General features: G+C 44.7%; 1 protein-coding gene across 1 annotated transcript in view; it reads right to left on the bottom strand.

Annotated features, from left to right (window-relative positions):
* The window catches only part of LOC144769667 (uncharacterized), a 759,350-nt gene that overhangs the window by 331,646 nt on the left and 401,865 nt on the right, over positions 1-25,839 (bottom strand). Inside the window, exon 17 of the mRNA XM_078653842.1 lies at positions 19,921-19,954. Coding sequence (XP_078509968.1) covers positions 19,921-19,954 — 34 coding nt within the window. The remainder of the gene's footprint in view (positions 1-19,920; positions 19,955-25,839) is intronic.

The following is a 25,839-nucleotide window of genomic DNA, read 5'->3' as shown; positions in this document are numbered from 1 at the left end:
TCTTTCTGAAGTCCAACACTTTCCCAACTGTTGGTACAATTGAAGTAGGAGTAGTAAATCTAACAACTCTGAAGTCCAACACAGTCTATTTTTTACATTAGAGTGGTAATAGTAACATAGGGCCTCATTATGATGGGCAAAGGATCACCACCGACAGGCTATCGGTGACGGTCTTTCAGCCATCTTACCAGAGATCTCCGTCCGCCATATAACAATGACATTTTAACGGATGGAGGTTGGAAACACTGACTGCAACCGCCCCGACAGGCGGTCTTTATCGACTGCCTGTCGGACCTCCCTGTAGTTCCTGAATGGCGGCCGTGCCTATCAGGCACCACCGTAGGGATTACAATATCCCTCTCCACCTGTGGTTTTGCAGTGGTCAGACGCAGAAACACAGCAGGCAGAAACAGATTGTAGTGCCCATATTGGGGACCCCCTAAAACCCTGGGCCAGGAACATATGCCGTGGGGCCGGGGGCTCCTATCATGCTCCCCTACATACTCCTACTTCATGTGGTAAGCACTGCATGGTGCCTGCCACCTAGTGCAGGAATATGTGTGGGGTGTCTGCTTTGATGCAGCAGGTGCTGCAAAGCGTACCACATGACGCAATGCAAAACATGGGCCAGTGGCTTTGTAGGCGGGCGGTCCCACATATGATCCGTTGTAATGACCCCCTAACTTCTTGGAAATCCAACACTTTCCTGCTTTTGCTTACATTGTAGTAGGAGTAGTATACATAATCTATTCAAGGTGTAACACAGTTCCTATTTTTGTTAAAATTGGAGTTTCATTTCGTATTTTAGATTTCTTATTTCTTCAAAATTGTTGTTAAATGGTTTTTCTATTATTCAAATTGTATTTAATTGTTATATTTGTTTTTGTTAATCCATGCTATTCAATTGTAGTGTTGTATTTACTGTTAGTATTATTCATGTAATTTTTTTACATTTTTTTAAATATTGTTTTATTTGTTTAAATAGTAATACATTTTTGTATTACTAATATGCAAACTATCTAGTTTTTAATGTATAAATTAGGTTTGATATGTTTTTTAAAATTTATAGGCATTTTTACTTTTCCGCTATTATTAATATTTTAAATCTATCTTATATCAAAATTATTTAATTATTCTTAATGTTTTTTAATATTATTTATTGATGCTATTCATTTTATAGTATATTAATATTTACTCATTTAAAATTAAAAATAAATGAACTACAATTCAGTCATTATTAAACCAACATATTCTTAACTTTGTTTCTTATATACATAAGCAGCTGATGATGAAAGAGACAATGTAGATGATAAACAGTTACACACATCTTTGTGTGACATATTCTTTTTGTAAGTATCAAACCCTTCAACGTTTCGAAGGTTGATTATTAAGAGTAGCCTTCAAAGGCATAAGTAGGCTAACGTGCAGTCTCACGCTTTCTGGCTGCTCACACAGGTTTTTACTAAAAGAAATGTTGGTATAGAAAAATGCTAGATGCTACTTTTTTCACTTTTGACTGTCCTACATGATGTGAGGTAGACTTTGGGTGTATGAAATCATAGAAAACACATATAGCAGGCTTATTCTAAAATGTAGCGAGGAGGAACTACAACATTTTATCTTGACAAAATTACCATCACAGCATATTGTGTCACTTGTTAAATCATACAGTGTTTCCATATGCAAGTAATTAATTAAATCGCCAAACCTCAAAAAGCAAGGCGTACACACAATAGATAACCTGTTGCTCAAAACAAAACAGACATCACCAGGATGAAAAATAATGAAGTATACACACAACACATCCCAAAAGAAAAATGTGTCTATCAGTAGCAGATGAGCTCACAGGCTCAAACAGACGGAAATCACTCCTTTAAAGGGCCTCCAGTGAATTATGTCCCAGAACATGCCACTCCCCATCAGACATCATCCAGCAATGCAACATTCTAGAATGTCTGTGGTTGTTGATTGTTACAGTTGCAGGATGGGGTAGAAACAGTTTTTTTTCCTCTGCACTGTATTTTATTTATATTAAATTTTATTTATAGCATTTATAAAGCGCCTGACTCACCCCAAATGGGGTATCTCTGCGCTAAGGACGACAAGCGATACAACACAGTGGGAGCATACAATACTAAGACAGCTGAGCCTTGAGCTTTTTCCTGAATGCCAGATAGTTGGTATTTAAGCGAAGTTCCAGAGGCAATTGGTTCCATAGCATGGGAGCCATGTAGGAGAATGATTTTCCTCCTAATCTGGTTTGCTTAATTCGAGGAACGACGAGTAGGCCTTTTCCCTCAGAATGGAGTGTGCGAGATGGAGTATATTTGACTCGTTTTTCAGCCAAATAAGTAGGGCCCGTATGATTAAAGCCTTTGAACACAAGGCAGCACACTTTAAAATGAAATCTCTTCCGAATAGGAAGCCAGCGTAAGTTGCGTAGTAAGGGAAGAGATGGGGCATGATAGGGAGCACTGGACACCAGATGTGCTGCAGTGTTCTGCACTACCTGCAAACTTTGTAGGTCAGAATCCTTGGCGGAGATTAACAAAGCATTACTATAATCCAAGCGACTGAGAACTAAAGCATGGATTAGTGTTTTTCGTGTTCTGATTGGAATAAAATGGAAAATCTTTCGAAGCAAGCTCAGCGCATAGAAACAGGATCTTTTAATAGTTGCTATATGATCCTCCATGTTGAGATCTTTGTTTACTAAAACCCCTAAGTTTTAGACAACTGTCTTTGGTATGGGAGCTAAACCCAGTTCTTCTGGCCACCATCTGGGAGACCACTTAGTAATAGCATCCTTAAAAAGCATGATTTCTATTTTTCCTGCGTTTAGTTGCAGGAAATTATTCCTCATCCAAGGGGTAATCATTTTCATGTCTTCTGAGAACACATTCTGGATGTTGTGGGTGTATTTGTTATATATATAAAAATCAATTGCGTGTTGTCCGTATAAGAGATTGGGAAAAACCCAATTTTCCTAAGAAGTGCTGCCAAGGGGGCGACATATACATTGAATGAAGACGGGCTAAGGCAAGAGCCCTGCTGTACCCCTTTCGTAACATGGCTAATCTTAGATTGGAAAGGACCTAGATTCCCTATTTGTGTTCTATCTGTTAGGAAATCTTGTATCCAGTTTAAGGCAGTGTTCGGTACACCTGTGGAGCGTAATCTATCCAATAGGATTTGATCAGATATGGTATCGAATGCGGCAGATAGGTCAAGCAGTACAAGAATTACTGCCTGACCTGCGTATGCCAGCATTCGTATATCATCAGTTATCTTAACGAAGGCAAGTTCAGTACTATGTCTGGGATGAAACCAGACTGAGTATAGTCCAAACAGTTAGTACATTCCAGATAGGCCGAAAGATGGGTATTAACATGTTTCTCTATGGTCTTTTTAAGCCACAAAGAGGGTTTGGGGGGGCAGCTAAGCACAGGGAGGTCTGCCCCCGGGCAGATTGGGAGGCGCTCGGCTGGCCAGGCCAGCCATTCTGTAGTTTTTGGACTGTTATTTGATTTTGGGCTGTTTTTGTGATGTAGCCCAAATGTAGCCCAAATATAGCTCAAATGCATAAGGGGCTCTTTCGCATTCTTCCAGCTACCATTTTAGGTTCAGGTGACCTGGTGGCAGTGAACAGGGTAGTTTAGTGGTAAACGTTTGTGGCAGTTAGTCACCGGTTTAGCTTTTGAATTCATTATCAGTGATGGAACATTATTGAGTGCTTGAGGCTGTGCGGTTGTTATCGGAGGCAGGGCGTCTTGATATGCTGATGCCAGTTGAAGGGAGTCTGGTGTGCCCTCCGTGGGGGTGGCGGCCGCTGTGGTGGCCTGCTCATCCCCCAAGAGGGCCAAGTTGAAGGAGTAAGTGTATGGGGTCGCTCGTATGCCTGTATAGTGACCCCCGCTTTCTCTGCCGAGCCGGAGACTCAGTGCAAGTCAGAGGCTCTGGCAGTAATATGTGGGGCAGGGCCAGGGTGTGCCACAAGTACATGCGTAGCGTGTCGGCTGCTGGGCCGTGCAAGAGATCTGTGTCTGCCCCTGGGCATGCAGCGAGGGCGTCTGAGGCCTCGTGAGCAGTGGGGACACGTTTATTAAAGAAAGTAGTCCTGCGAGATGGTTCCAGGGAGGAGTGGAAGGGAGAGGGTGGGGGGGATGAGGGTTATATGAACCTCCAGCTCAGGTGGGGGCACTCGTTCAGGAGGATGAAGTGGAGGGTGAGGGGGAGGTTGCAGGGCGGTGCTCTCTTTGGGGCAACATGTCCAAGAGGAATCTATTGTGGATGGGACAAGCCTAGTTTTTCCTCTAGAGGGGGAGTCACTGTTAGAGGACAGGGGCAGGCATGGGACTCCGGCAACCTCGATTTGGACCCAGATATGGCGGCGCTGTAGTTGCCTTTGTCAGAGGGTGAGGGATAGGAAGGCCCTTGGGGTTAGGAACCTGTAGGAGGTACTCAGGCTTGGGAGGGACTAGATATGTTCACCTCATGGAATGAGGAGGTGAAAAGTTTGGGCGGGGTGTAGCAGGTGGATGCATATTTAGCCAGGGTTGGGTCGTTAGTTTTAGGGGAGAGGGGCAGGGGCCTGGGGGAGTGGGGTCAAGGACAGAGGGGGGCATGGGGTCAGGTCTGGACAGATCCTGTCACCATATGGAATTGCAGCTGGGTTGGATTGGAGTAAGGGAGAGGATGGGGAGTCAGTGATAGGGAGGTGAGGGACTTGTTTTAGATAGGGCGGAGCTGGGCAGAGAGTACACTAGGCAGAAGCAAGTAGAGGGGACAGGAGTTAGAAGAGGGGTTGCTTAGGCCCAGCACACGAGACCAGGTTTTTATTTTGCAGGCCGGGGAGCACCACAGAAGATCAGACTCAGCAGAGCTGGGAGCGGCTTGCTGGCATCGAGGAGAAGGGAGGGAAGAGCCTTGAGCGGCAAGATCCTGGCTTATTAACAGGGAGGTAAATACAGTTTTAGTGAGAAGGTTTACCGAGACTAAAATCTGGAGAAAGGGATTATGAAATAGGTTTGGCTGAAGAAAATGACAAAAACCCTCATAGAAAACATGGCAGTTTACAATTCAATGTTAGTTCATGTGTATTTCCCAAGTGGTCACCAAGGTTTCTCTTGCATCAAGCAAGAAAAATAGTCTCCCGTCAGCTATGCTCTCTAACGCAGGTTTACAGAGTCAACTGCATGTCCATTAAGCTTCCCCAATGTTTCAAGAGGCTATTTTGGAGGCAAAAGGCCAAAACCTCAGGGTGAAGCAGAATTCCCTACCAATACTCTCGTCCCACATTCACAAGGCCTGTTTCCAGTTTTCAAGTGGCTACATTTACTTTCTGAGTTCCTGCCTGTTCTTAGTATTTAATTTGTGCACCTCACTGTCCTCGCATTCCTACACAAATATAGCGGATGTCTCTAAAATTAACCTCCCTTAATTAATCTGCCAGAATCTGGCCTGCTCCCAAACATCCTTTTTTATTTCCTTGAAGCATTTGCATGCACTTTCAGCAGAGCTACTGAAATCAAATTACTGTAAGTGTATGGGAGGGAGCCTTTCGACAAATTATTTTTATTGCGTATTTACTAATAATCCAGCTCATTAAATAATTCAATTTTTGATCAATTTTATAAGGCCACAAAGATGATTTCTCTAGCCCAATTATGGAGACATACAATTTTATATTTTGCCTTGGCCCACTTGTGAGGACTACATACCCATGTACAAATGAGTTTCTTTGACTTGTGCTGTCTTTCAACTGGTCAGGGCTATGAGGGCAGCTCTAATGCCATTTCTCACCTCACTATGGGCCACATGTAGGTGAAATGGTTTTTGCGATTCTCAAATTGCGATGTTTATGGAATCGCAACTAGAGAATCGCAAATCACAATGTAGGTAGGATTCGCAAAATATTTTGCGAACCCTACATATTCCTTATTTGCGAATCGCATATTGAGATTCGCAAATAAGGAATACCTTCCCATTCATTCTTATGGGCTAGAAGGCCCATAGGAATGAATGGGAAGACATTCTCAACTTGCGATTCCCAATTTGAGACTCTCAAATTGAGAATGCAATTTCAAGGTTGTAAGGGTGTCAAAAGGACACCCTGTTGCACCCCTGAAATAAGCATGTGTGAACATGTGGCGCACAAAAATGCGCTAAGGGCATATATGTGCTCCAAATGGCACTTTGAAATATGCAACAAAGTGCATTTTTCAAAGAAATCGCAAATTACCACTAACCTGAAGTCAGTGGTAATTTGCTTAAGCCAAAATTGCACAACTTGGGTTCGCCCTACATTGAATTTAAGGAATCCCAATTTGGGATTCCTTACATGCATTCGCAAAATGGGGAATTGCAAATTTTGCGATTCCGTATTTTGCGAGTGGGTTTTTATCTGTTACATAGCACACTTCCCAAATTGCGATCATTAACCCTTAATTTCTGCGTATTTCAGCATTTGCGATCCCAATTTAGCTTCCTACATATGGCCCTATGTAAGTGTCCACATGTGACATCCAACCTTAATGATACGGATGCTAGGCCAACCTGACAATATGTAAGAGTCAGGAATGTCAACTGAAAGGATTCCTATTAAACATGTGTAAGGGGATGAACACATGCATAGGGAGGTGTTTAGAAGCAGCCTCCTGTAGGAAAGTGGAGCATTATGTGGTGTGTGGGTTAGGCCTCGCCATGTAATACAATCAAGATACCTCAAAGATGTTCCTTGAATTCACACTAATAGATCTTTTACTCAGTCGTGGTAGTGTGGCAAAGAGCAGCCAGGCTTTACTAGAGGAATAAGTGCTATGCATTGCAAAGTACCAACATGGGTGATAAGTAAATGACATGACTGGAGAGAAATCCAACAACAATTACAAAGTGTATTTTTATCTTTATGTAGACACCAAAACTAATGGAATAGCACACATATAACCGGTGTTATAGATTTTTGAAGCAACATAAACTGCTAAATAATTCATTGAAATTTTAACATTGCTGTCAATGGGAACAACCATTAGTGACCCTTGCTGTGTAATGATGATGCTGGTCCCAGGACCAAATCCCAACAGTCACTTTAATTGTATATGGCCTATGGAGCCGGGTGCAGAGTTGTCCTGGCTGTCCCTGTTGCTGAACAGGAGCCAAAGGACAGTTGCTTTTACTGCTTTACACAGTGCTCCTGAAAACAAGATGCAAAAACACAAGAATGGGGTCAATGCTGGCATCGGTCCCAGGCATTGTGGAATGCCCTGTTAAAGCAGCGTTGAATTAAGAGGATGGTTATCACATCGGCGTCCAACAAGCCTCCACTAAAGTAAGCTCAGCTGGGAGCTTCTTTGATGTATGGAGGTCCAGGAAGTGTGTTGGAATGTTGGACTCCAGTTCCAACACAAGTCTGTGTTCAGCCGATCCCTCGGAGTGCTTGATGGCCACTGATTCTTCAATTCCCGAGTATCGGTTTAACTGCAATTTGCAGGGGACTAATCCAACTTCTGCAAGGGAGTCTGAGTTTGCTTATGACTCTATTGAGGGTCCCTTAGTCTGAGGAAACTGACCTTTAGATTAGGACGAGCCTTGGTAATACAGTTCCAAAAAATGTGTTGTTACAGGTCCAGAATGTTCTTCTCTTTGTTTATGCAAGTTCCTGTTGTCAATGACAGGGGTCCCTTCTGTGTCCTCTTTGATGTAAAGTGTATCAGAACTGACTGACAGTAGCTCGACCACTGACCTGGTCAGCTCTCCCCATGCAGCTCCATCAGTGAGTGCTGCCCTGAGAGCCCTGGGCTCGCAGTCTGGCTGTAGTTTGAGGCCCTCCTCCACCAGCAGGCTCCTTCCTACGCCACATCCCAGGTGGTCCAGTAGAAGAACACTCTGCTCTTCTACTGCTCCACCTATCTTGGCTTTTCTTTACCCTCTTTTTTCTCTATTTGCACCCTTGTTTGCTCTCTCTTTTTCTCTTTTTGCTCTCCCGATTGCTCCCTCTCTTCCCTTTTTTCTATCTTTTATTATTTGCTCTTTCTTTATCTTTTGCCTCTTTGTGCTCTCTTCACTTTTTCATACTTCCCACGACTGCTGCCCCATGGCCCCTCCCCCACCAGCGTGTTCTTCCCGCTCAGACCTCTCTTGACTCCTGCTTAATGGCAGCCAAAGGCAAGCCTGTCTGCTCCCATCCGTGACCCGATCACGACATGACTGCGGCCAGGGACCCTGTCCCCCCAACCTGCCTCTGTTACGACACCAAAATAAACAAACATATCCCAACTGGTATTATAGTAAAGACAATTAAACATGCATGTGAAAAGCATTGCGAGAACAGAAATAAGGAGACTCAAATTGTTTTAGAACGTGCACATGGCATCGTATAATTGGAAAACAAATAATAACAGTAGGAAACACAGTTGTATTATCACTGTACATGAATAAATAACAAAACAACCCGAATTGGACTTGGTGCTAGGTATGTGCAAGTGACACACGGATGGCGACGCAAGTGACAATTGTGTTCAGCGGTGTGATAGTGTGTTCAATATATACAGTGAATCAAAAGGTTAATATGGCTCAAATTAGGTTACAATGCATGAGTTAGTCTGATTAAAAAAAAGATGATTCAGATGAGCCTAACTGGGGGATGCGCCATTTAATGAGCTGAGGGGTCACGACACCAGCACAGACGCAACAATAACTTCCAGCATTCAACGCCGAGCAACACACACTGCCTGATCTCCTGCCGACACTGCCACTGCCCCTTCACCCATAGCAGGACCCCTGCAGCAGCACCCAGCCCACCGGACGCCATCACACAAAACCTCTGAACTGCATCCTCCTTAGTGTTTGCTCCCTACACAGGCACGCCAAAGAAATCTGGCACCTCCTCTACACCCACACGGCCGAAGATGCCTTCTTCACAGAAACCTGGACCAATGCCAACTCTGCACCCAACATTGCAATCGCCGTTCCCGACGGATACAAGATCCCGAGAAAAGACCGCACCACCCACCCAGGAGGAGGCATTGCTATTGTCCACAAGAGCTCCCTCCGCATGACAGCCACTGACCCGGATGACGCTACGACCCCCACAGAACATCTCCACTTCCAGATTCAGACCATCCCTAAAACAACTCTCCGTGGAACCTCATCTACTGGTCACCAGGCCACGCTCTCCCATCACGAACACCACTGACGGCCTCATTGCACCGTGCGCCCTTGCCTCCACGGACTAGATACTACTCCGAGACCTAAACTTCCACCTGGACAATCACGACGACACCAACACCACCGCCCTCATAGAGAACCTCGCCACGTAGGACGAAGCAACTTGTCACCGCCCCCCTCCCAACCCCCCCATGAACACGGCAGGGCACACACTCGTCCTTGTCGCCTCAGGGCGAAACAGCATCTCCTATAGCGACACCAAAAAACTGCTTTGAAAGGACTACCACTGCATCCATGTCTCCTTCAGAAACCCCACCGTACAGAAGCATGCACACCGGCCCAGCAGAAGCTGGAATAAATTCACTGAAGAACAGCTCACCGCCGTCCTCACCAGCACCCCACCTCCAGTGAGGCCAGACGATAAATGCGGCAGGCAACCTCCACAGATGGATCACTAACTGCGCAGATACACTCGCTCCCCTCAAGAAAGTTACAGGACAACACATCAAAAAAGCAAGCTGGTTCAGCCCTGCACTCCAAGAATCCGGGCGATCCTGCCGACAACTCGAAAAGACATAGAGATACAGCAAAACCCCAGAAACAGGCATTGCCTACAGAACAGCCATCACAGCACACCAATCCACAAAAAAGAACTTCCTCCAAGACAGAATCCTCATGAATGCACATTACACCAAAGAACTTTTCTCCATCATCCGGGAATTTTCCAAACCCCGCAGTGAATTAACAAACATCCCTCCCTCCCAAGACCTTTGCAACAGACTCAGCCACTTCTTCCACCTCAAGATTATGACGCTCTATGACAACTTCGACAACCGGGACATCTGCATCACCCACAGCGACGCCTCCAACAGATCCTACTCACATGGACCCCGCTGACCACAGAAGACACCTTAAAAACCATGAAGAGCATCCACTCCAGAGGACCCTCAGACATCTGTCCCCCCACATCTTCCACAGAGCCGCCACAGCCATCGCACCCTGTACTATGCCAGACCATCAACTGCTCCCTCGAGACTGCCACATTCTCTGACGATGAGAAACATGCTGAATTCGACCTCCCCTTGAAGAAACCCTTCGCAGACCCAATGAACCTTAATAACTTCAGGCCCATCTTAATGCTCCCATTCGCAGCCAAGGTCATCGAAATGCCGTCAACACCCAGCTAGCAAACTTCATCGAAGACAACAATGTCTTGGACATATCCCAATCCAGATTCTGCAACCACAGTAGCGAGACCGCCCTACTCACCGCCACTGATGACTTCCGTGTCCTTCTTGACCAGGGCCAAACCGCAGCCCTCATCCTCCTGGACCTCTCAGTTGCCTGCGACACCTATCTCCCACCGCACGCAAGCCACCTGACTCCACGACACTGGCATCTGAGGAAATGCCCTTGACTGGATATGCTCATTTCTCACAGACAGAACTCAACGAGTCAGACTTCTAGCCTACCTCTCTGAACCAACAGAGACCATCTGTGGACCCCCTTCAATATCTACATAGCCCCCTTGCATCCATCATCAGAAACCAAGGGCTTAACATTGTCTCCGATGCGGACGACACCCAGATCATCCTCTCCCTCACCAAAGAACCCAACATTACCAGGCAACACTTCCAAGAAGGAATGAAAGCTGTCACCACCTGGATTAAGGACAGCTGCCTGAAACTCAACTCCGAGAAAACAGAAGTCCTCATCCATAGCTTCAACACCTCAGCAGGTGACGACACCAGGTGGCCTCCTGCTCTCGAACCCCCCCCCCTCACCCTGACACACCATGCACAAAACCTCGGCATCATACTAGACCGTGAACCGCCAGATCAACAAAGTATCTGCGGTCTGCTTTCAACACCCTCTGCATGCTCTGGAAAATATTTAGATGGCTCACCTTTGAATCCAGAAAAACGGTCACAGACGCCCTCATCACTAGCAGATTGGACTATGGCAATACTCTCAATGCCGGAATCAACAAAAAACTAATCTTCAAGCTCAAGACTATCCAGAACACCGCAGTCAGACTGATCCTGGACATCCCCGCCGCACCTACATCACCCAACACATCCACGACGTCCACTGGCTAACCATTAAAAGAAGAATAGCCTTCAAGCTCCTCTTGCATGGATACAAGGCCCTCCACAATATCAGAACAACATACCTAAACAACTCTCTATCCTTCACGCACTCAAGAGAAGCCTCCGTTCAGCCGACCTCTCTTTGGCCACCCTTCCACGCATCTACAGGAACAGAACAGGAAGAAAGTCCTTCTTCTACCTCGCAGCCAAAACCTGGAATGACCTCCCCCTCCACCTCCGGCACAGCCCTACACTGCTCAAGTTAATGTAGGTTCTCAAGCCTGACTCTTCAGATGAACACAGCACCCTGCTGAGCCGACCCTCACCCCACCCAGTGCCTCACGGGTGAGTAGTTGCACTTCACAAACTGCTGAATAATTGATTGATTGATTGATTGATTGACTGTCTGGTGTCATGGGTGTCCCTTAAGTCCTAGATTTAGCCTAGTTAGGGGGTGGGTGCATGTAGCCAATGGCTGCTAGTCCTTGCACCTAATATGCCCTTGAGGTGACAGCATCTGGAGGGAGGTTACCTTTGCTACCCAGAACCCTCTATTCCGCCACTTGTAAAGGTGGCAGAAATCAAATCTGGAGGTGTGGCTAGCCTTCTGGGGGTGTACACCACCTTGACTAACTAATTTCCTACCTGTCTAGGTGCAAATACGCCCGGGGGCAAAGGGAGTGCTGGTTTCTATTTTTGGAGTCAGCCCTGATGCATATCAGAGGCAGTGCAGCCTCTGAAGCTCACCACCTTGATGTGCCACTTCCCAAGCCTGCTTGGGAGGAGGAAGGTGAGTAGCAAATGCGGGAAACACAGACTTGCAAGCCAGAGCACATAGAAGCTGAACAACCAGATGAGCAACCTCTCAGGCAGCCACCTGGGTGCATACAACATGGCGCTCGTGTCTTGGTGTATGTCAGGGGTGAGAAGGCACATTTTTTAAATACCAAACATGACATACTTATGTAGTATCATAATGGATTGTCCACATTCAGGTTTGCCTGGGTGCCTGCCCATGTTATCCTATGGACTGTCTAGCACGTATTGTGTCCTTTAATGGCAGTATGGGGCAATATAAGCACTTATAATTCCACACCTTTAATATAAGGCACCCTTTCTCATGGACTTTTGGAGGCCTTACTTAGGGTTTACTGGCATATATCATTGATAGAACATCGACTTGGTAAGGGCAAAGTCGAGTTCAAGCATTTTGCACTGCTCCTGCAATCTTCAAAGGCAGGCCTGCTGTCAGTAGTTTCTTTGGGTTACTCGGGATGGCACAAACAATGCTACAAGCCATGGGGACCGCTTGACCACCCATGCCCTGGGAACCACTGGTACCATATACTAGGGACTTATATGGGAATAAAGTAACTGCTAATTGGGGATACCAATTACAGTTTTGGGGAAATAACACTATTGCTGGGGCCTGGTTAACAGGCTCTAGTGCACTATCAGAGTCAAAAACCAGCATCTAGTAGTCCAACTGAGGCAAAAACGGGGCGAGGAGAAATTGCAACAAGCCCGGTTTCTTACACAAATCCCCCCTCCCCCTCATGCCAACACACCAAGGAGACTCAGCCCAATCCTGGGAGAGTCTTTCGAGCTTGTGAGCGAGGAATAATGTAAAGAAAACTGTCTGTACTATTGCAGGGCCTACTCTGCAATACATCCTCTGGTCAAGGTCACTCCCTCTGGGAAGTCGACCCATCTCAACAGTGACAGGACCCATTTTAACACCTTGATGGCGGTGCGAATTCTGCTGCAGTGCTGGTGATTTAAGAAGTGGGTGGGGTTCGGATGGCCATCGGCCGTCCTCTGCACACAACCACTGTGACGTTGGACGGCGAGGGGCCGTCCGACAAATGGAAGGGGTTAAACTAGACCCATGTGCAGCCTAAATACAGCTGTGTCTAACCACAGCTGTGTCTTTTTCTTCCCTCCCTTTTACCTTATGCAGTGAGGTGCGTACCTCTTCTAAGCCTATCTCTGATAGGGCAACACCTAGCTTATCCTGGAGAGGTCAACCAACACTTGAGCAACCCCACCCTGGCCTGTAGGGGGCCTAGTTTGCTTTTGGACATGGGGTCGACCTCCTATGGGAAGTACATTGCTTCCATCGAGGCAAGCACCCAGCAGAGGCTACTGACAGCTCGTTCACTGACAAAATATTGTGTCAGAAATATTAACATCCTATACTTATAATGTTAAGTACAAAAATAGCAGGGGGGAAAACGATGTCATGAATATAGTTGTATTACATATACATGTTTACTTACATAAAATAAAATAATAAGTATTAACTATATAAATATTAACACTAATTGAAAAAATAAAAAATATTTTATATATATATCTTAACAAATATAACAAATAAATATAATTGGAAAAAAGTTAAACACACATATATAATAATAATATATTTAAATATATCTACTTACAAAAAATTTAATTAAATTACATTTTTAATTTACATTATAATTAATGCTCCTGGTTTTCCGTTTTTACGGATTTTTACAGATAAATACAGACCGAAAACAATGTGTATTCTGTCTGCATTCATTTTTTAAAGTGGATAAATTCAGAAAATTGTGCTTCTTTTAACCCCTTCGGGGCTGATGACGAGCTCAGCTCGTCATGAGCGTAACCTGCCGTGCGCTGATGACGAGCTGAGCTCGTCATGTAACGCGGTATTTTGCAAAACGCAGCGGGAAAACCGCTAGCGCGCATGCGGTTCAGTGACTCTTCGTGGTTTCTTTCATGAGTTATAGCCCAACAGCTGAGCAGATGGACAGCATGGAAAATTAAAAAACAGGACGAAATTTCTTTAAATAACTGCATGTGTTAACATGCATATGTGGTACAATGCAATGCTATTATTTACCAGTGGATGTACCGTTATTTAATATTTGGCAGCTTAAATAGCTAAAACCCGACAGACCTTAAAATATGAGTGCACTTCTGTCGGTTAAATAAATATGGAAATTTACAGTTCTACAATTTCATAAATATGCAAAACATAAAATAAATATGGATAAATACAGATAAAATGCCCCAAAAATAAATATGGATGAATACAGACGGAAATGCCCCAAATATAAATACCATAAAACCGGGAGCCCTAATTATAATTTAAAAATAATTTAAAAACAAATTAATATTCAAGAGTCAAAGATCTTTATTTCGGCGATATGCCATAAAAGAGAGCAATGATATATAAAAACAGTGAAATTAATATATTATTATATATACATATACCAGAAATATAAATTTGAAAAGAAAAACACCATTAAAATTAAATAAAAAGAATTTAAACAACTTAAAAATCTTTAAATGTAGTAAATATTATTTAACACATTAAACGTATGAATAATTATATTACTACAATTTTAAATAAATAACATTATAATATAAATACTAACAGCATAACAAAATATATCATATAAAATGTAATACATACACTGTTCCCACTACATTTTATAACAAACTACGCAAACTATTAAAATAAATAAATAAAACATTTACTACTCCCAAGTCACACAACACAAAAATATTAAAACTGGCTAGAATGTACAACACAGGGGCGTGGTCAGCCAAGATGGCCGAACGGACGTAATCCGTGTCGGCTCTGCCGCCACCAAAGAAATTTATGAGAGAAACAATGGTACATAACCTCCCGACATAGGCCAAAAGAAAAGATGTTATTCATGGAAACCACATTGGCTAATACTGGATGGCTCTTGGAGCCCGGATAGCCGTGATGAACGTAGATACACCGTGGGCACACCGACACCCAGAAACATAGGCCCCACCGACGAGAGACCTGCACACCCCTGATACCCATTAGACCGACACAGGGACTCACTAGGGTGCTGTTGCTGGGCCTACGGTACTGAACAGTGGTGGGGGCCATGTGTCGGTTGACTGGGAAGGCGAACTTGCGACGCAGGAGCCCTGGACGAGCCAGGCCGCCCGCTAGCCTCCGGACGGCAAAGGATGTACATTGAAGGTCTGGGCCTGCTGATTGAGGAACCGTAATTCCCCATGTGACGTCAATAACAGTCTGCAGTAGGAGGCGGGCTGGGTGGCACCAGCCCAAGACCAGTGCGAGACACCAGGGACAGCATCCACTCCCTGACTGACTTCAAAATGGCAGTCGCAGGGCCCGCAAAACGTAATTGAACATCCAAACTGGAAGCTGGGTGATTGGGGCCCTTCGGGAGAAGCTGACAGACTAAGACGAGGGGAACCACCCACATATCCTCAACACGTACCCCAAAATGACAGGAGAAACAAGCTGTCTCCTCAATTAAGGCTGTCTGACTCTAAGATGGCGAACCTGGCATGACAATATATGCCACTTACACCAGAGTGGATTTTCGCTGCAGTACCCTACAAGTTGGGGTCCACAAGGTGGGCTTCTCTATACTGAGGCATAGGATTGAAGCAGGGGAACAGTTAATAGCCCCCTGTGATCTGATTTGATGGACAAGGGCTACAGGAAGCATGGCCCGTGCATCTAGCCCTATCCCACAGCAAGAATAAATAGAACAGGGGCTACACAAGGTTGTCTCTCAGGAGTTTGTTCGCCCCGGTGTTGGTGGGGGGATAGAGCTTTCTCTATGCCACCAACGGAACAACAAGCTAACAAAGTGTCTAGCTAGTTTGGCCGCACAGAAGATCGCTGTAACCGCTAGTCTTTGAGAGCAGAGACACTATGGCACTTACAAAAGAGGATCACCTGATCTCCCTACGCAAATTCGGAAAAGAGCTGCATGAGGAGCTAAAAACAGACTTGTCTACATCCCTCTAGACTCTTTGAACACATCTCAACGAAAAGCTGTTAATGCTCAGACAAGATGTAGACTCAGTAGGGGGCAGAGTGGTAGATCTGGAGACTAAAGTGCAAGAGCTAGAGCAAAATGCCGACCAGCTGAAGGATATAGCTCAAACTATTAAGATGCAACTGAATGCTGCTGCACTCAAAACTGAAGATTTGGAAAATAGATCCTGCATGGACAATATTCAAATTCTAAATCTAGAGGAAGGCATGTAGGGGTCGGATTTAAAGGCATTTGTGGTGGGCCTGTTCAATGAAACTTTGGGTTCCAATACCACCAAAATCAAGATAGATCCAGTACACAGAGTAGGAAAACAGCCCACAGGAGAAAACCAAAGAGCCATGAGACATTCTGGCAAAGTTACACTTCTTCAAACTTAAAGAAGCCATCCTCCAGGCAGCAAGGAAAGCAGACAAGGTAAGCTTTCAAGGAGCATCCTGCACGGTAATCCAGGACATCGCCCCAGCGACCCTGTCACGCCGCCAACAATTCCGACCAGTCACCAACAAATTGCGCCAGGACAATATCCTATAACAATGGACAATTCCCTTGCGGCTGACTTTCAAACTTTACAATAGAACCCACCACCTCACAGATGTGGACATAGCCATGACAATCTTGGGTTAGAGAAACCAGAACACGGACATGAGCCCAGTGGACTGGAAGCACCGAGAGCAAGGCCTGAGGGAGCGGAGATCGTTCCCCATGGCTCTCACAGCGCCCTCCTAAACACTAAAGGAAATGCTGAAGGGATGGGAAGGGTCAACTCGATGAATTGCTTGGTGCCGGGGAAACAGCACACTGGTGGACACAGGCCTGGGAACATGGGGAACCTTGGAATCGACAACCCGCAAAGTTAGCGTTCATAAAGACGGAACAGCCACAACTGGCAGATAAAGGAGCACAACGTTGACCTCCTTAAAAAAATGGGCAGGCAGACCATGAGGGGGACTCCCTCATCTCTACCTCCAAGAGTGTGGTCCCTGGACCCTCGCCACACCGTCACTCTATAGCCAAGGCAGCAACGGTGGTACGACTCTCTTCACATGAACGTAATGAACTCATTCAAGTTTCACACAGCGACATGTTGTTCCTTAAGGTTTGATTTTGGGGGTATTAGGGTTGCTTTTTCTTCCAGGTACTCAGTGAGTAGTAAGATAGAGACATTATTGGACATATATAAAGACTTGCATGTGCACTACGGAGAGGCAGAGGGGAGGGGGAGTGAGGCCTGTGTTTCGGTGGTAGAGTCATATCACAAGAGAGCATAGGCATCACCTCTTAGGGGCTCAGCTCTGACAATGACTATGGTAGTTACAGTTTTTTCATAGAATGTGAGAGGGCTGAATGCCCCAGTAAAGCGTCAGAAAATATGGAAATGTTTGCTGGTTGGGTAGCATGATTTAGTCGCCCTGCAAGAAACACATCTCAAAAGGTTGGAGGACCATAGACTAAGACCCTCTCATTTATAAATCGTCTACCTCAACCAAACACAGTGGGGTGGCTCTGCTGTTTCACACTTCATTAAAATTCCAACCTGAGGGCTACAAGACGGACAAGGAAGGGAGGGTGGTCATGGTAAAGGGATCCTTTCCAGGTAAACTATGTACAGTAGTAGCAATCTATGCTCTGAATGCTAACCAGATGCCATTCTTAATGAAGAGGCTAGCGCTCCTAGAGGGTTTTTTGCCGAGAGAGAAATAATGATCCTTATGGGCGATTTTAGTCTTGCATTGGCACCCGGGAGTTGATAGCACGCATCCACATAGGTCACACATGGCGAGTAACAAAACAAACTGTACAGGACTTAGGCCCCTTGATGCCTGGCGTGAGACACATCCGAGGGACAGAGACTGCACTTTTTTCTCACATAACATCACTCATATTCCTGGTCAGACAAGCCGCACCTTGGCAAGTGAAATAGTGGCCTCAGAAATTCGCCCCATCATAATCTTTGACCACGCCCCGGTGGCCCTCTCTCTGGAGTGGAGGGTCCCCGTCCCAAAATATACATGCTGTTTTTTCCCCAGGTACTATTGCGAGATAGGCTAGCAAGAGATGATCTTCATAAAACAATAAACAAATATTTCCAAATGAATGACCCTCAAGATACATCTCCCTCAAATAACTGGGATGCCTTTAAATGGGTCCCAAGGGTCCAGTGTCTAGCGATTAAGGCACCACTAAACAAACAGCCATTACCCGAGAGCCTAGTACTAGAGACAGAACTCCACACCCTCAAACAAACACACAAGAGATCCCCCACACTACATCTTCAGCATACAGTGACAGCGGTCAAAGGGGAACTAAACGTGATATACACAAATAGGGCAGAGCTGAAAGTCTTACGACTACAACAAACATCGTACTCAAAAGTCAGCAAGGTGCAAGCACATTTACCATGCTGTAGGAAGGTAGAATCTGACTTCATGGTTACCCCAGGTTTTTCCTGGTGTTTTGCTGGTTTTTGACTTAGTCTGACTGGGATCCTCCTAATCCAGACCCCAATCTATCTGCTCTCTCATTCATGTGGTTGTTCATGTACTTTAGGTACACTCCAGATTGGATTCTGGGGTACCCTTATCAGTCCCTGGTATGTACCCAGGGCATAGGTACCGCAGAGGCCGCTCAGGGGCTGCAGCATGTATTATGCCACCCCTGGGAGACCATTCAAACTGACACCACAGGTCTGCTACTGCAACCTGTGTAAGGTGGTGCATGCACCCCTTACTTAGATATAGGTTCACTATATCTATCCTATATCACTACACATATAAACTTATCAATCGCCCCTATGGCAGGCTTTAACATTCCTGAAGGCAGGTTGCTGGGTTGTATGTGAGAGGGTGCCCATGCATGAGGTGAGCCCCTCTGCAGCCTTCAGAACCTATTCTCTGGGGTTGTCTGTGATGCTGCCAAGCATATATACTTAAGTGCATTATAACCTCGCGGTAAATGCTAACTTTAAAACGGTTGCATGGAAACATGTTGTGTTTGGTGTCAAACTCCTTGGGATCATACCTTCACACCAGTAAAGGTATGATTCCACCCTACTAGAGGGAGAAATATGACAACACCGGTACACCCGGTACCAGATCCCAGACAGGCTTTAGTGTATTGGGGCTGGGTGGGTGCACTCTGAAAGTGCCAGAAAGTCTGCACGTGGGACACATTTGGTGACCCTGTGCATAGTCCAGCTCAAACCGGTTGCAGGAACCATTTGCTCCTGCTCTGGTGCAAAACTGTACAAAAGACATGGGTGTAGCCACTCCTCTGTCCTGACCCTCCCGTAGATGGGTCCCCAGAGTTTGTCCCACCCCTTCCTTGGGTGTATAGTAGGAACCCCTGGCTACAGGACTTTAGATTTACCTGGACGAAACTCTGCTTGAGAAATCAAGTACTTCGATGATCTGCAGTACGCTGGATGACTGAAGAATCTTCACAGGAGGTGGGTTCCCAAGTGTCCCCGAGGTCAACTAGTACTCTCAGCAAACCTGAGACCCGCATCCCTCATGGGGACCGTGCTACCCGTACCCCTGTGCACAGTGTCCATTTGCAGCAGCATATGCTCTTTGGCGATCCCTGAGGCTGCGCTTTGGGCAACTTGTAGTCCTGACCCCGAGCAGTAATTCTACCAAAGATTACTGGCCTACACGCCACAAGTGTTCCATGGGCTGGTATTTTGTGATTCAGCTCGAGGTACCTTCATGATCCCTGGTCCGTTGGCCTGTGAGTCCCTCTGAAGGCAACTTCAACTTCCAGTGCGCTTTCCTGGTTGCTCCAGATAAGCCTTGACTCTCCATTGCTTGAAGAGTCCCAAGGACCTTGCTGGTCCTCACTGAAGCATCTTTCCTCTGCCTGCATGGGTTGCGGTTGTCACGGTTTGTTGGTGTTCAATCCAGAAACTGACCCCCCAGCAGACAACATCCTTTGTGGGACAGCTCACGTCCGGACATTTGTCGTCGTTAACGTCTCCTGGTCCCCGCGGAGACCAGAGTCAAGCTTCACCTCTTCTCACCTGAAACACATGACATCGGTGGGCATTCTTCTATCGTGCCCCTGGTCACTGTGAAGTGACCCAGACTCTGTCCCCTCTGCTTTCAGGTTCTTCTCAGCTCCGATCCAGGCTTGGATCTCACTGGACAATTCTCATCTTCCCGGCAGCAGCACTTCTTCACATCATGCCATTGAAATCAACAAGCGTTTCCGACACCACTTGACCCCTATGCACCCGGCTCCTCTGGGATAGCTAACACAGGTACCTCAGTACTCAAAAGGGTGCTGGACTTAGAACCTTCTATGTTCCAAAGGGTTTGCTTGTAGTCCTCTCCTATGTGTCCTTAATCTTTAAAATTCCAACCGCGACTTTCCCATAGAGTTGTACTGAACTCGCATCTGTGTTCTCACACTGCACACTACCTCCTTAGATCCCCTGTGTTACTACCTAGGGTGGTTCCTTGGGGTCCCAGCGATTCTACGTGCTCTAGGCACTGTGACTAGTCATGTCGGGGTTGTTATACCACGTTCTTAATATATAGTGTGGTCTCACCCTGGAGCCCGCTGTGTATTGTGCTATTTACTGTCGTTATAGTAGTTTAATATTGTGTATCTTGAGCTCTAATCTCATAAAGAGATTAGTAGAGTGTTTAGTAATAAATACATATTTTTATAATAACACTTGTGTGTTTCTCCTTTCATTTGGTCATTCAGGAGGTTGTGATCTGGTAGAACAAGCTGCTTTACATTCCTTCGAGACTTAGCCTGAAGGCTGCTCTCCATAGCTACCACTAGGATAGATTTTAATAAAGGTTGTCTTTAACCTAATCATCAATAAGGGTTGTTTGGACTGGTGCAAGGTGCCCACTTTAATTAGTGGACAGCATACACCAGGCCAACTTCGCACATTAGTGTGCAGCGGTTGGGATTCAAACCTGCTATTGTTTCACCAGATAATCTCATTGAGTGACTAACTGCATGAAAACATGTCATGTTTGGTGTCAAACACCTTGGAAACATACCTTCACACCAGTAACTGATGTGGGAGATATGATTCCACCCTACTAGAGGAAGAAATATGACAACACAGGTACAACTGGTACCAGCTTTACAATCCAATCCGGACACTGACCGCCCCCCCTCGCCCCCCGCCCCAGCACTCGACATCCTTCGTGGGACAGCTCACGTGCCATAATCTCATAAAGAGATTAGTAGAGAGTGTTTAGTAATAAATACATATTTTTATAAAAACACCTGTTTGTTTCTCCTTTCATTTGGTCATTCAGGAGGTTATGATCTGGTATAACAAGCTGCTTTACATTCCTTCGAGACTTCATTTAATTTCATTAATCTTTATTTCGGTCAATTAACCATAAAAGATACATTAAAATAGTTTTTACAATACAAATTAATCTGGAATAAATATGGGAAGGGCAAAAATTAGTAACACTTTGTATGATTGATTCCAATTACGCCATAAAACCTTATCTATATATCATAAATACATTTAAAAAACCATTTAAAAGCTAGGCATCCTACTTTACAATACAATATTAATAAAAAGAAGAAATAAAAAGTTTCAAAGAAGGACGAGGCATCAATCATAGTAACTCAACCCTTTAAAAGTGCAAGTGCAATATTCCAATATTTATCATAAGAATTTGGGCATTTCCATCCTAGAACTTTAACCCAACTTTTTTCCTCATTAGGTAAACATTAAGAAGAAACCTGCTTACACTGCAGTGTAGTTCCTATATTCCCAATAGGCTCTGCGCATTGGAATAATATAAACGATAGTTTAGACGTAGGACTTAGGTCGACTAGGTCTCAATTGAATATGTTGGACTTAATTATGAATGCCAGCTAGCTCAGAGGTCACTAGAAACTTTCTTGAGTGAACAGGAAGGAGTTAAATTTCCTGAATAGACAAGAAGGGATTAGTTTCTGACAACCGCATAAACATGACAACTTTGATCCCTCCAGAATAAGGAGTATACCTCCAGAGTCGCGGAAACAATAGATAACTATTTTACTCAATGCATGCTTAGTTTCACCAGAAGCGTAGAGAAATAGAGAGACGGGCGTTTTCAATAAAAGAGGTTATTTATTGAACAGTCTTCTTTCTCATGCAAGAGAAGTGAGTTGCCACAATTGCAATACTTGTTATAAAGTAAAGTGCGTACAGTAAAATGAGTATTATGAAATAATACTTTAAAAGCATGATATGGTTTCTAAGCCATATGGTGTTTAAAATAGATAAAATATATACATGGATAAAACCATGACTAAACGTACTCAACTGGTGCTTCTAAGATACGCCTACCCCGGTTTACCTAACCTAAGTCTAGTACGTGGGAAGGAGTAAGTGAGCTGCAGTTTAAGTTAAGAATCTGAATCAAGAATTCTCTAAGGGTCTAATCAGCTCCGTACCTTGTTCATAGAATGAAGGAGGTCTTGTATCTCTCTCTCAGAACTCGACTTCCCAGTAACCCGCAAGGGTGACCGGCAAACACTGGAGCTGGATTTCTCGGCAGGAGAAAAGACAGCGTCTCTCTCAGTGCGTCAATGGGAGGGTCGGCTTCCTTCGGCAATTGCCACAGCAGGGCGTCGGGCAAGTAGATAGCTGATCTGCTCCAAACCACCGTGTCTTTTGCTAGGGCAGATGCTGGTATATTTATACCTGGAAGGTGCAGAGTTTGACGTAAGGTTGGACATAAGACGTCACTAAGAACTCGCAGTTCTTTCAGGACTCCAGGAGTTCTAGGACAAATCAATACAGAAGCAGGGGGAATTCCCGGGCTGCTGGAGGCTTGGTTTGTTTAAGAACACGTTGTGCTTTCTAGGAGTCTATGGGAGTAGCCTTGCCGTATTTGGACTGCATTGGCTATGACTTAATATGGATATGATTCTTATGCCTTTATAAGGATATGATTTGTTATAACCACATAAGGGCATAAATTGGGAATATTTAAATAGGGTCCTAGATACGTTTACAACAACACAAAAGACGACTAGTTGTGACGTGTCAGTCTTTAATATACGTGCGGCTTCACTGAACCTTCTGACACCCAGGTTCCTACAGAGATACTTAATCCATCGATCCCTAGCGAGTTTGTAAGCAGGACAAAAGAAGAGTATGTGCACATCATTTTCTCTAAACTCATCTGTACATAGCGGGCACGCATCACTTCTATTAACTGCCTCTGTTCGGCCCCATCTAGATATATTTGCATTTATTTGTAAAATCCCATATCTAAACTGCAAGAATAGGGATTTCACTAACGGGGGCCTACCTCGTCAAGGAAGGGTTCAAATTGTGCAACATCTTTAAAGACTGTAGGACTCAGAGTTAAAGACCCAACAGATGAACTATGTAACATATTATTTGCCATTTGGGTCCAAAAAATTGATTTTATATGTTGCTTACAAAGTGGCGTCAGCTTTAACGGGTCCTCCCAATAATGGGGTATGCCTAGCTTCTTTGTCCAGGATATGATGTGTTTTAGCCAGGGGATATCCTTACTTCGATCTATCCTTATGATCTCCTCCAAGCCTTCTCTATAATGGGATAATTCAGGGGTTGACCAAATCCTAATCCAGAATAGCAGTGGTCTTAAAATTGCATGATGATCTATGCATTTTATATTAAGATCAAAGCATACTGGGATTAAAGGCGTTCGGTTTGGTATTTTTAACAGTTTCCGGAAGAATTTGTTTTCTTCCCGTTCAAAGTTCTTTACAATATGGCCCCCAAATCTCAGTGCCGCCGAATGTGCTTTAACCTTTAAAACTTCCAGGGCAGGAGAAACGGCCTTAGATGTACTATCCCCATGTTTTTTCAATATTGCTAATGAGTTTTGGAGCAGCATTATCCTACTCTTTACGAGTTGCCCTTTCCAGGAGAGTTTACTATCTAGGGTAATTCCTAGGTAGTTAAAACTTTCCACGTATTCCAATTTTTGTTTATTTAAAACTAGGTTCTTCTTAAAGGATTTATGCGGGTTTATCAACATGTATTTAGTTTTACTTGAGTTGATTTCTAGGCCCTTTGTTAAGCAATACATATTGAAGGAGTCCACCAGGTTTTGCAATCCCTTGGGAGTTTGCGAAATTAGGATTGTATCATCAGCAAAAAGTAGTGCTGGAATCATTTCACCCCTTAGCTGTGGGGAGTCATGCTTGCAATTTTCTAAGTGTTTGGGGATGTAATTTACTTACAGTGAGAAGAGTGTAGGTGCCAACTCACATCCTTGCCTTACACCCCTTCTCACTGGTATTGCCTTTGTCAATTCCCCCTAGGACCCACTATTGTGTAGTTCCCTTCGTATAATCTAACCAATTGCATCACTATTTCTTCTGGTACCGCCATGTGTTTTAGGGAGTCCCACAAGAGGGCCTGGGGTAACAGATCAAAGGCAGCCCTTAAATCTACAAAGGCAATATATAAACTGCCCTTCCTTATGGTCATATACTTCCAGCAAATACAAGTAAATCTAAACACTTGGTCTATGGTGCTTATTTTAGTTCTAAACCCTGCTTGATATTTGGATAAAATATCTGCCTCGTCCATCCATTCTAGTAGTCTGTTTAAAATATGCCTAGCGAAAACCTTTTGTAAAATGTCCATTAAACTTATTGGGCGATAATTAGTTGGATCATAAATGTAAATTGATACTTGTATAGCGCACTACTCACCCGCAAGGGTCTCAAGGCGCTTGTACGAATACCGCTGTGGAACCCATCCTGGCTTTCCCTGTGAGGTGTCCACTCCTGGGCACCCCCAAGGCGGAGGCCAGGCATCCTTAGCGTTGTGGGGGCCGTTGTGGAGATTAAGCAAGCTATTGGCCAGAGTTGCAGAGTGGGACTCCATGATTGGAATAGGCACCGAGGCAAGAATTATCAGGTCCGTGGAATTTTGAGCCAAAGACCCGCCGAGGCAGGGAATTGAACCCTGGTCCTGGGCTAGACCTCTGCATCAGGGTCTGCCGCTCTAACCATTGAGCCACACTTCTCCACAGGGAGATTACCCTTTTTAAATAATGTCACAATCTCTGCACCTTTCCATGACTTGGGAATTGGCGTGCCTGCAGCTATTGAGTTACACAAAAAAATGTATGTACGGGCCCCAAACTTCCAAATCATGCTTCAGTAGGTCCCTTGGTATTTTGTCAGGTCCAGGGGCCTTCCCTGATTTAATGGCCTGTATCGATGTTTTAGTTTCTTCTAGACTGAAATGCATAACAGCTACATTTGGTGTGATTTCCAGCTCTGTTTCTATTGCCCACGGTTCCTCAGTATTATCAGAGTACAAACGGGAAACATGTTCTACCCAGGTGTTTTCGTCTAAGAAAAGGTCTTTAATAGACCTCCCTGTATTTTTTCCCCTCGCTATTAGACCCCAGAAAGCAGCCTGATCTTTGGACTTTGCTGCAGCAATTAAATCAGTCCAAATATCATCATCCCAGGCTTTTTTGGCTTCCACTAATAATCTATTGTCATTTTTCCTTCTTACCCTTATTTCTAGGGTGTTCTTACATTTAATTGCCTGGATTAAGGAAGTCTTAGCTAATCTGCAGTCTTTCTTATACCAGGGATTACCTGCCACTTTTTGATTATTCCTCCCTCCGTTCTCTTTATAGATGTTACTTAAGAACGGGGTCAATGCTTCTTCCAATTTAATATGCATATCCAGTACACAGCATTCCCCTAATGGGACATCTTGCAGTGGTGTAACAATATCCGCAAAT

This window comes from Lissotriton helveticus, chromosome 7 (assembly GCF_964261635.1).
Source record: "Lissotriton helveticus chromosome 7, aLisHel1.1, whole genome shotgun sequence".
Lineage (NCBI taxonomy): Eukaryota > Metazoa > Chordata > Amphibia > Caudata > Salamandridae > Lissotriton > Lissotriton helveticus.
The sequence above is the reverse complement of the archived record's forward strand: the minus strand, read 5'-3'. Positions and strand labels throughout refer to the sequence as shown.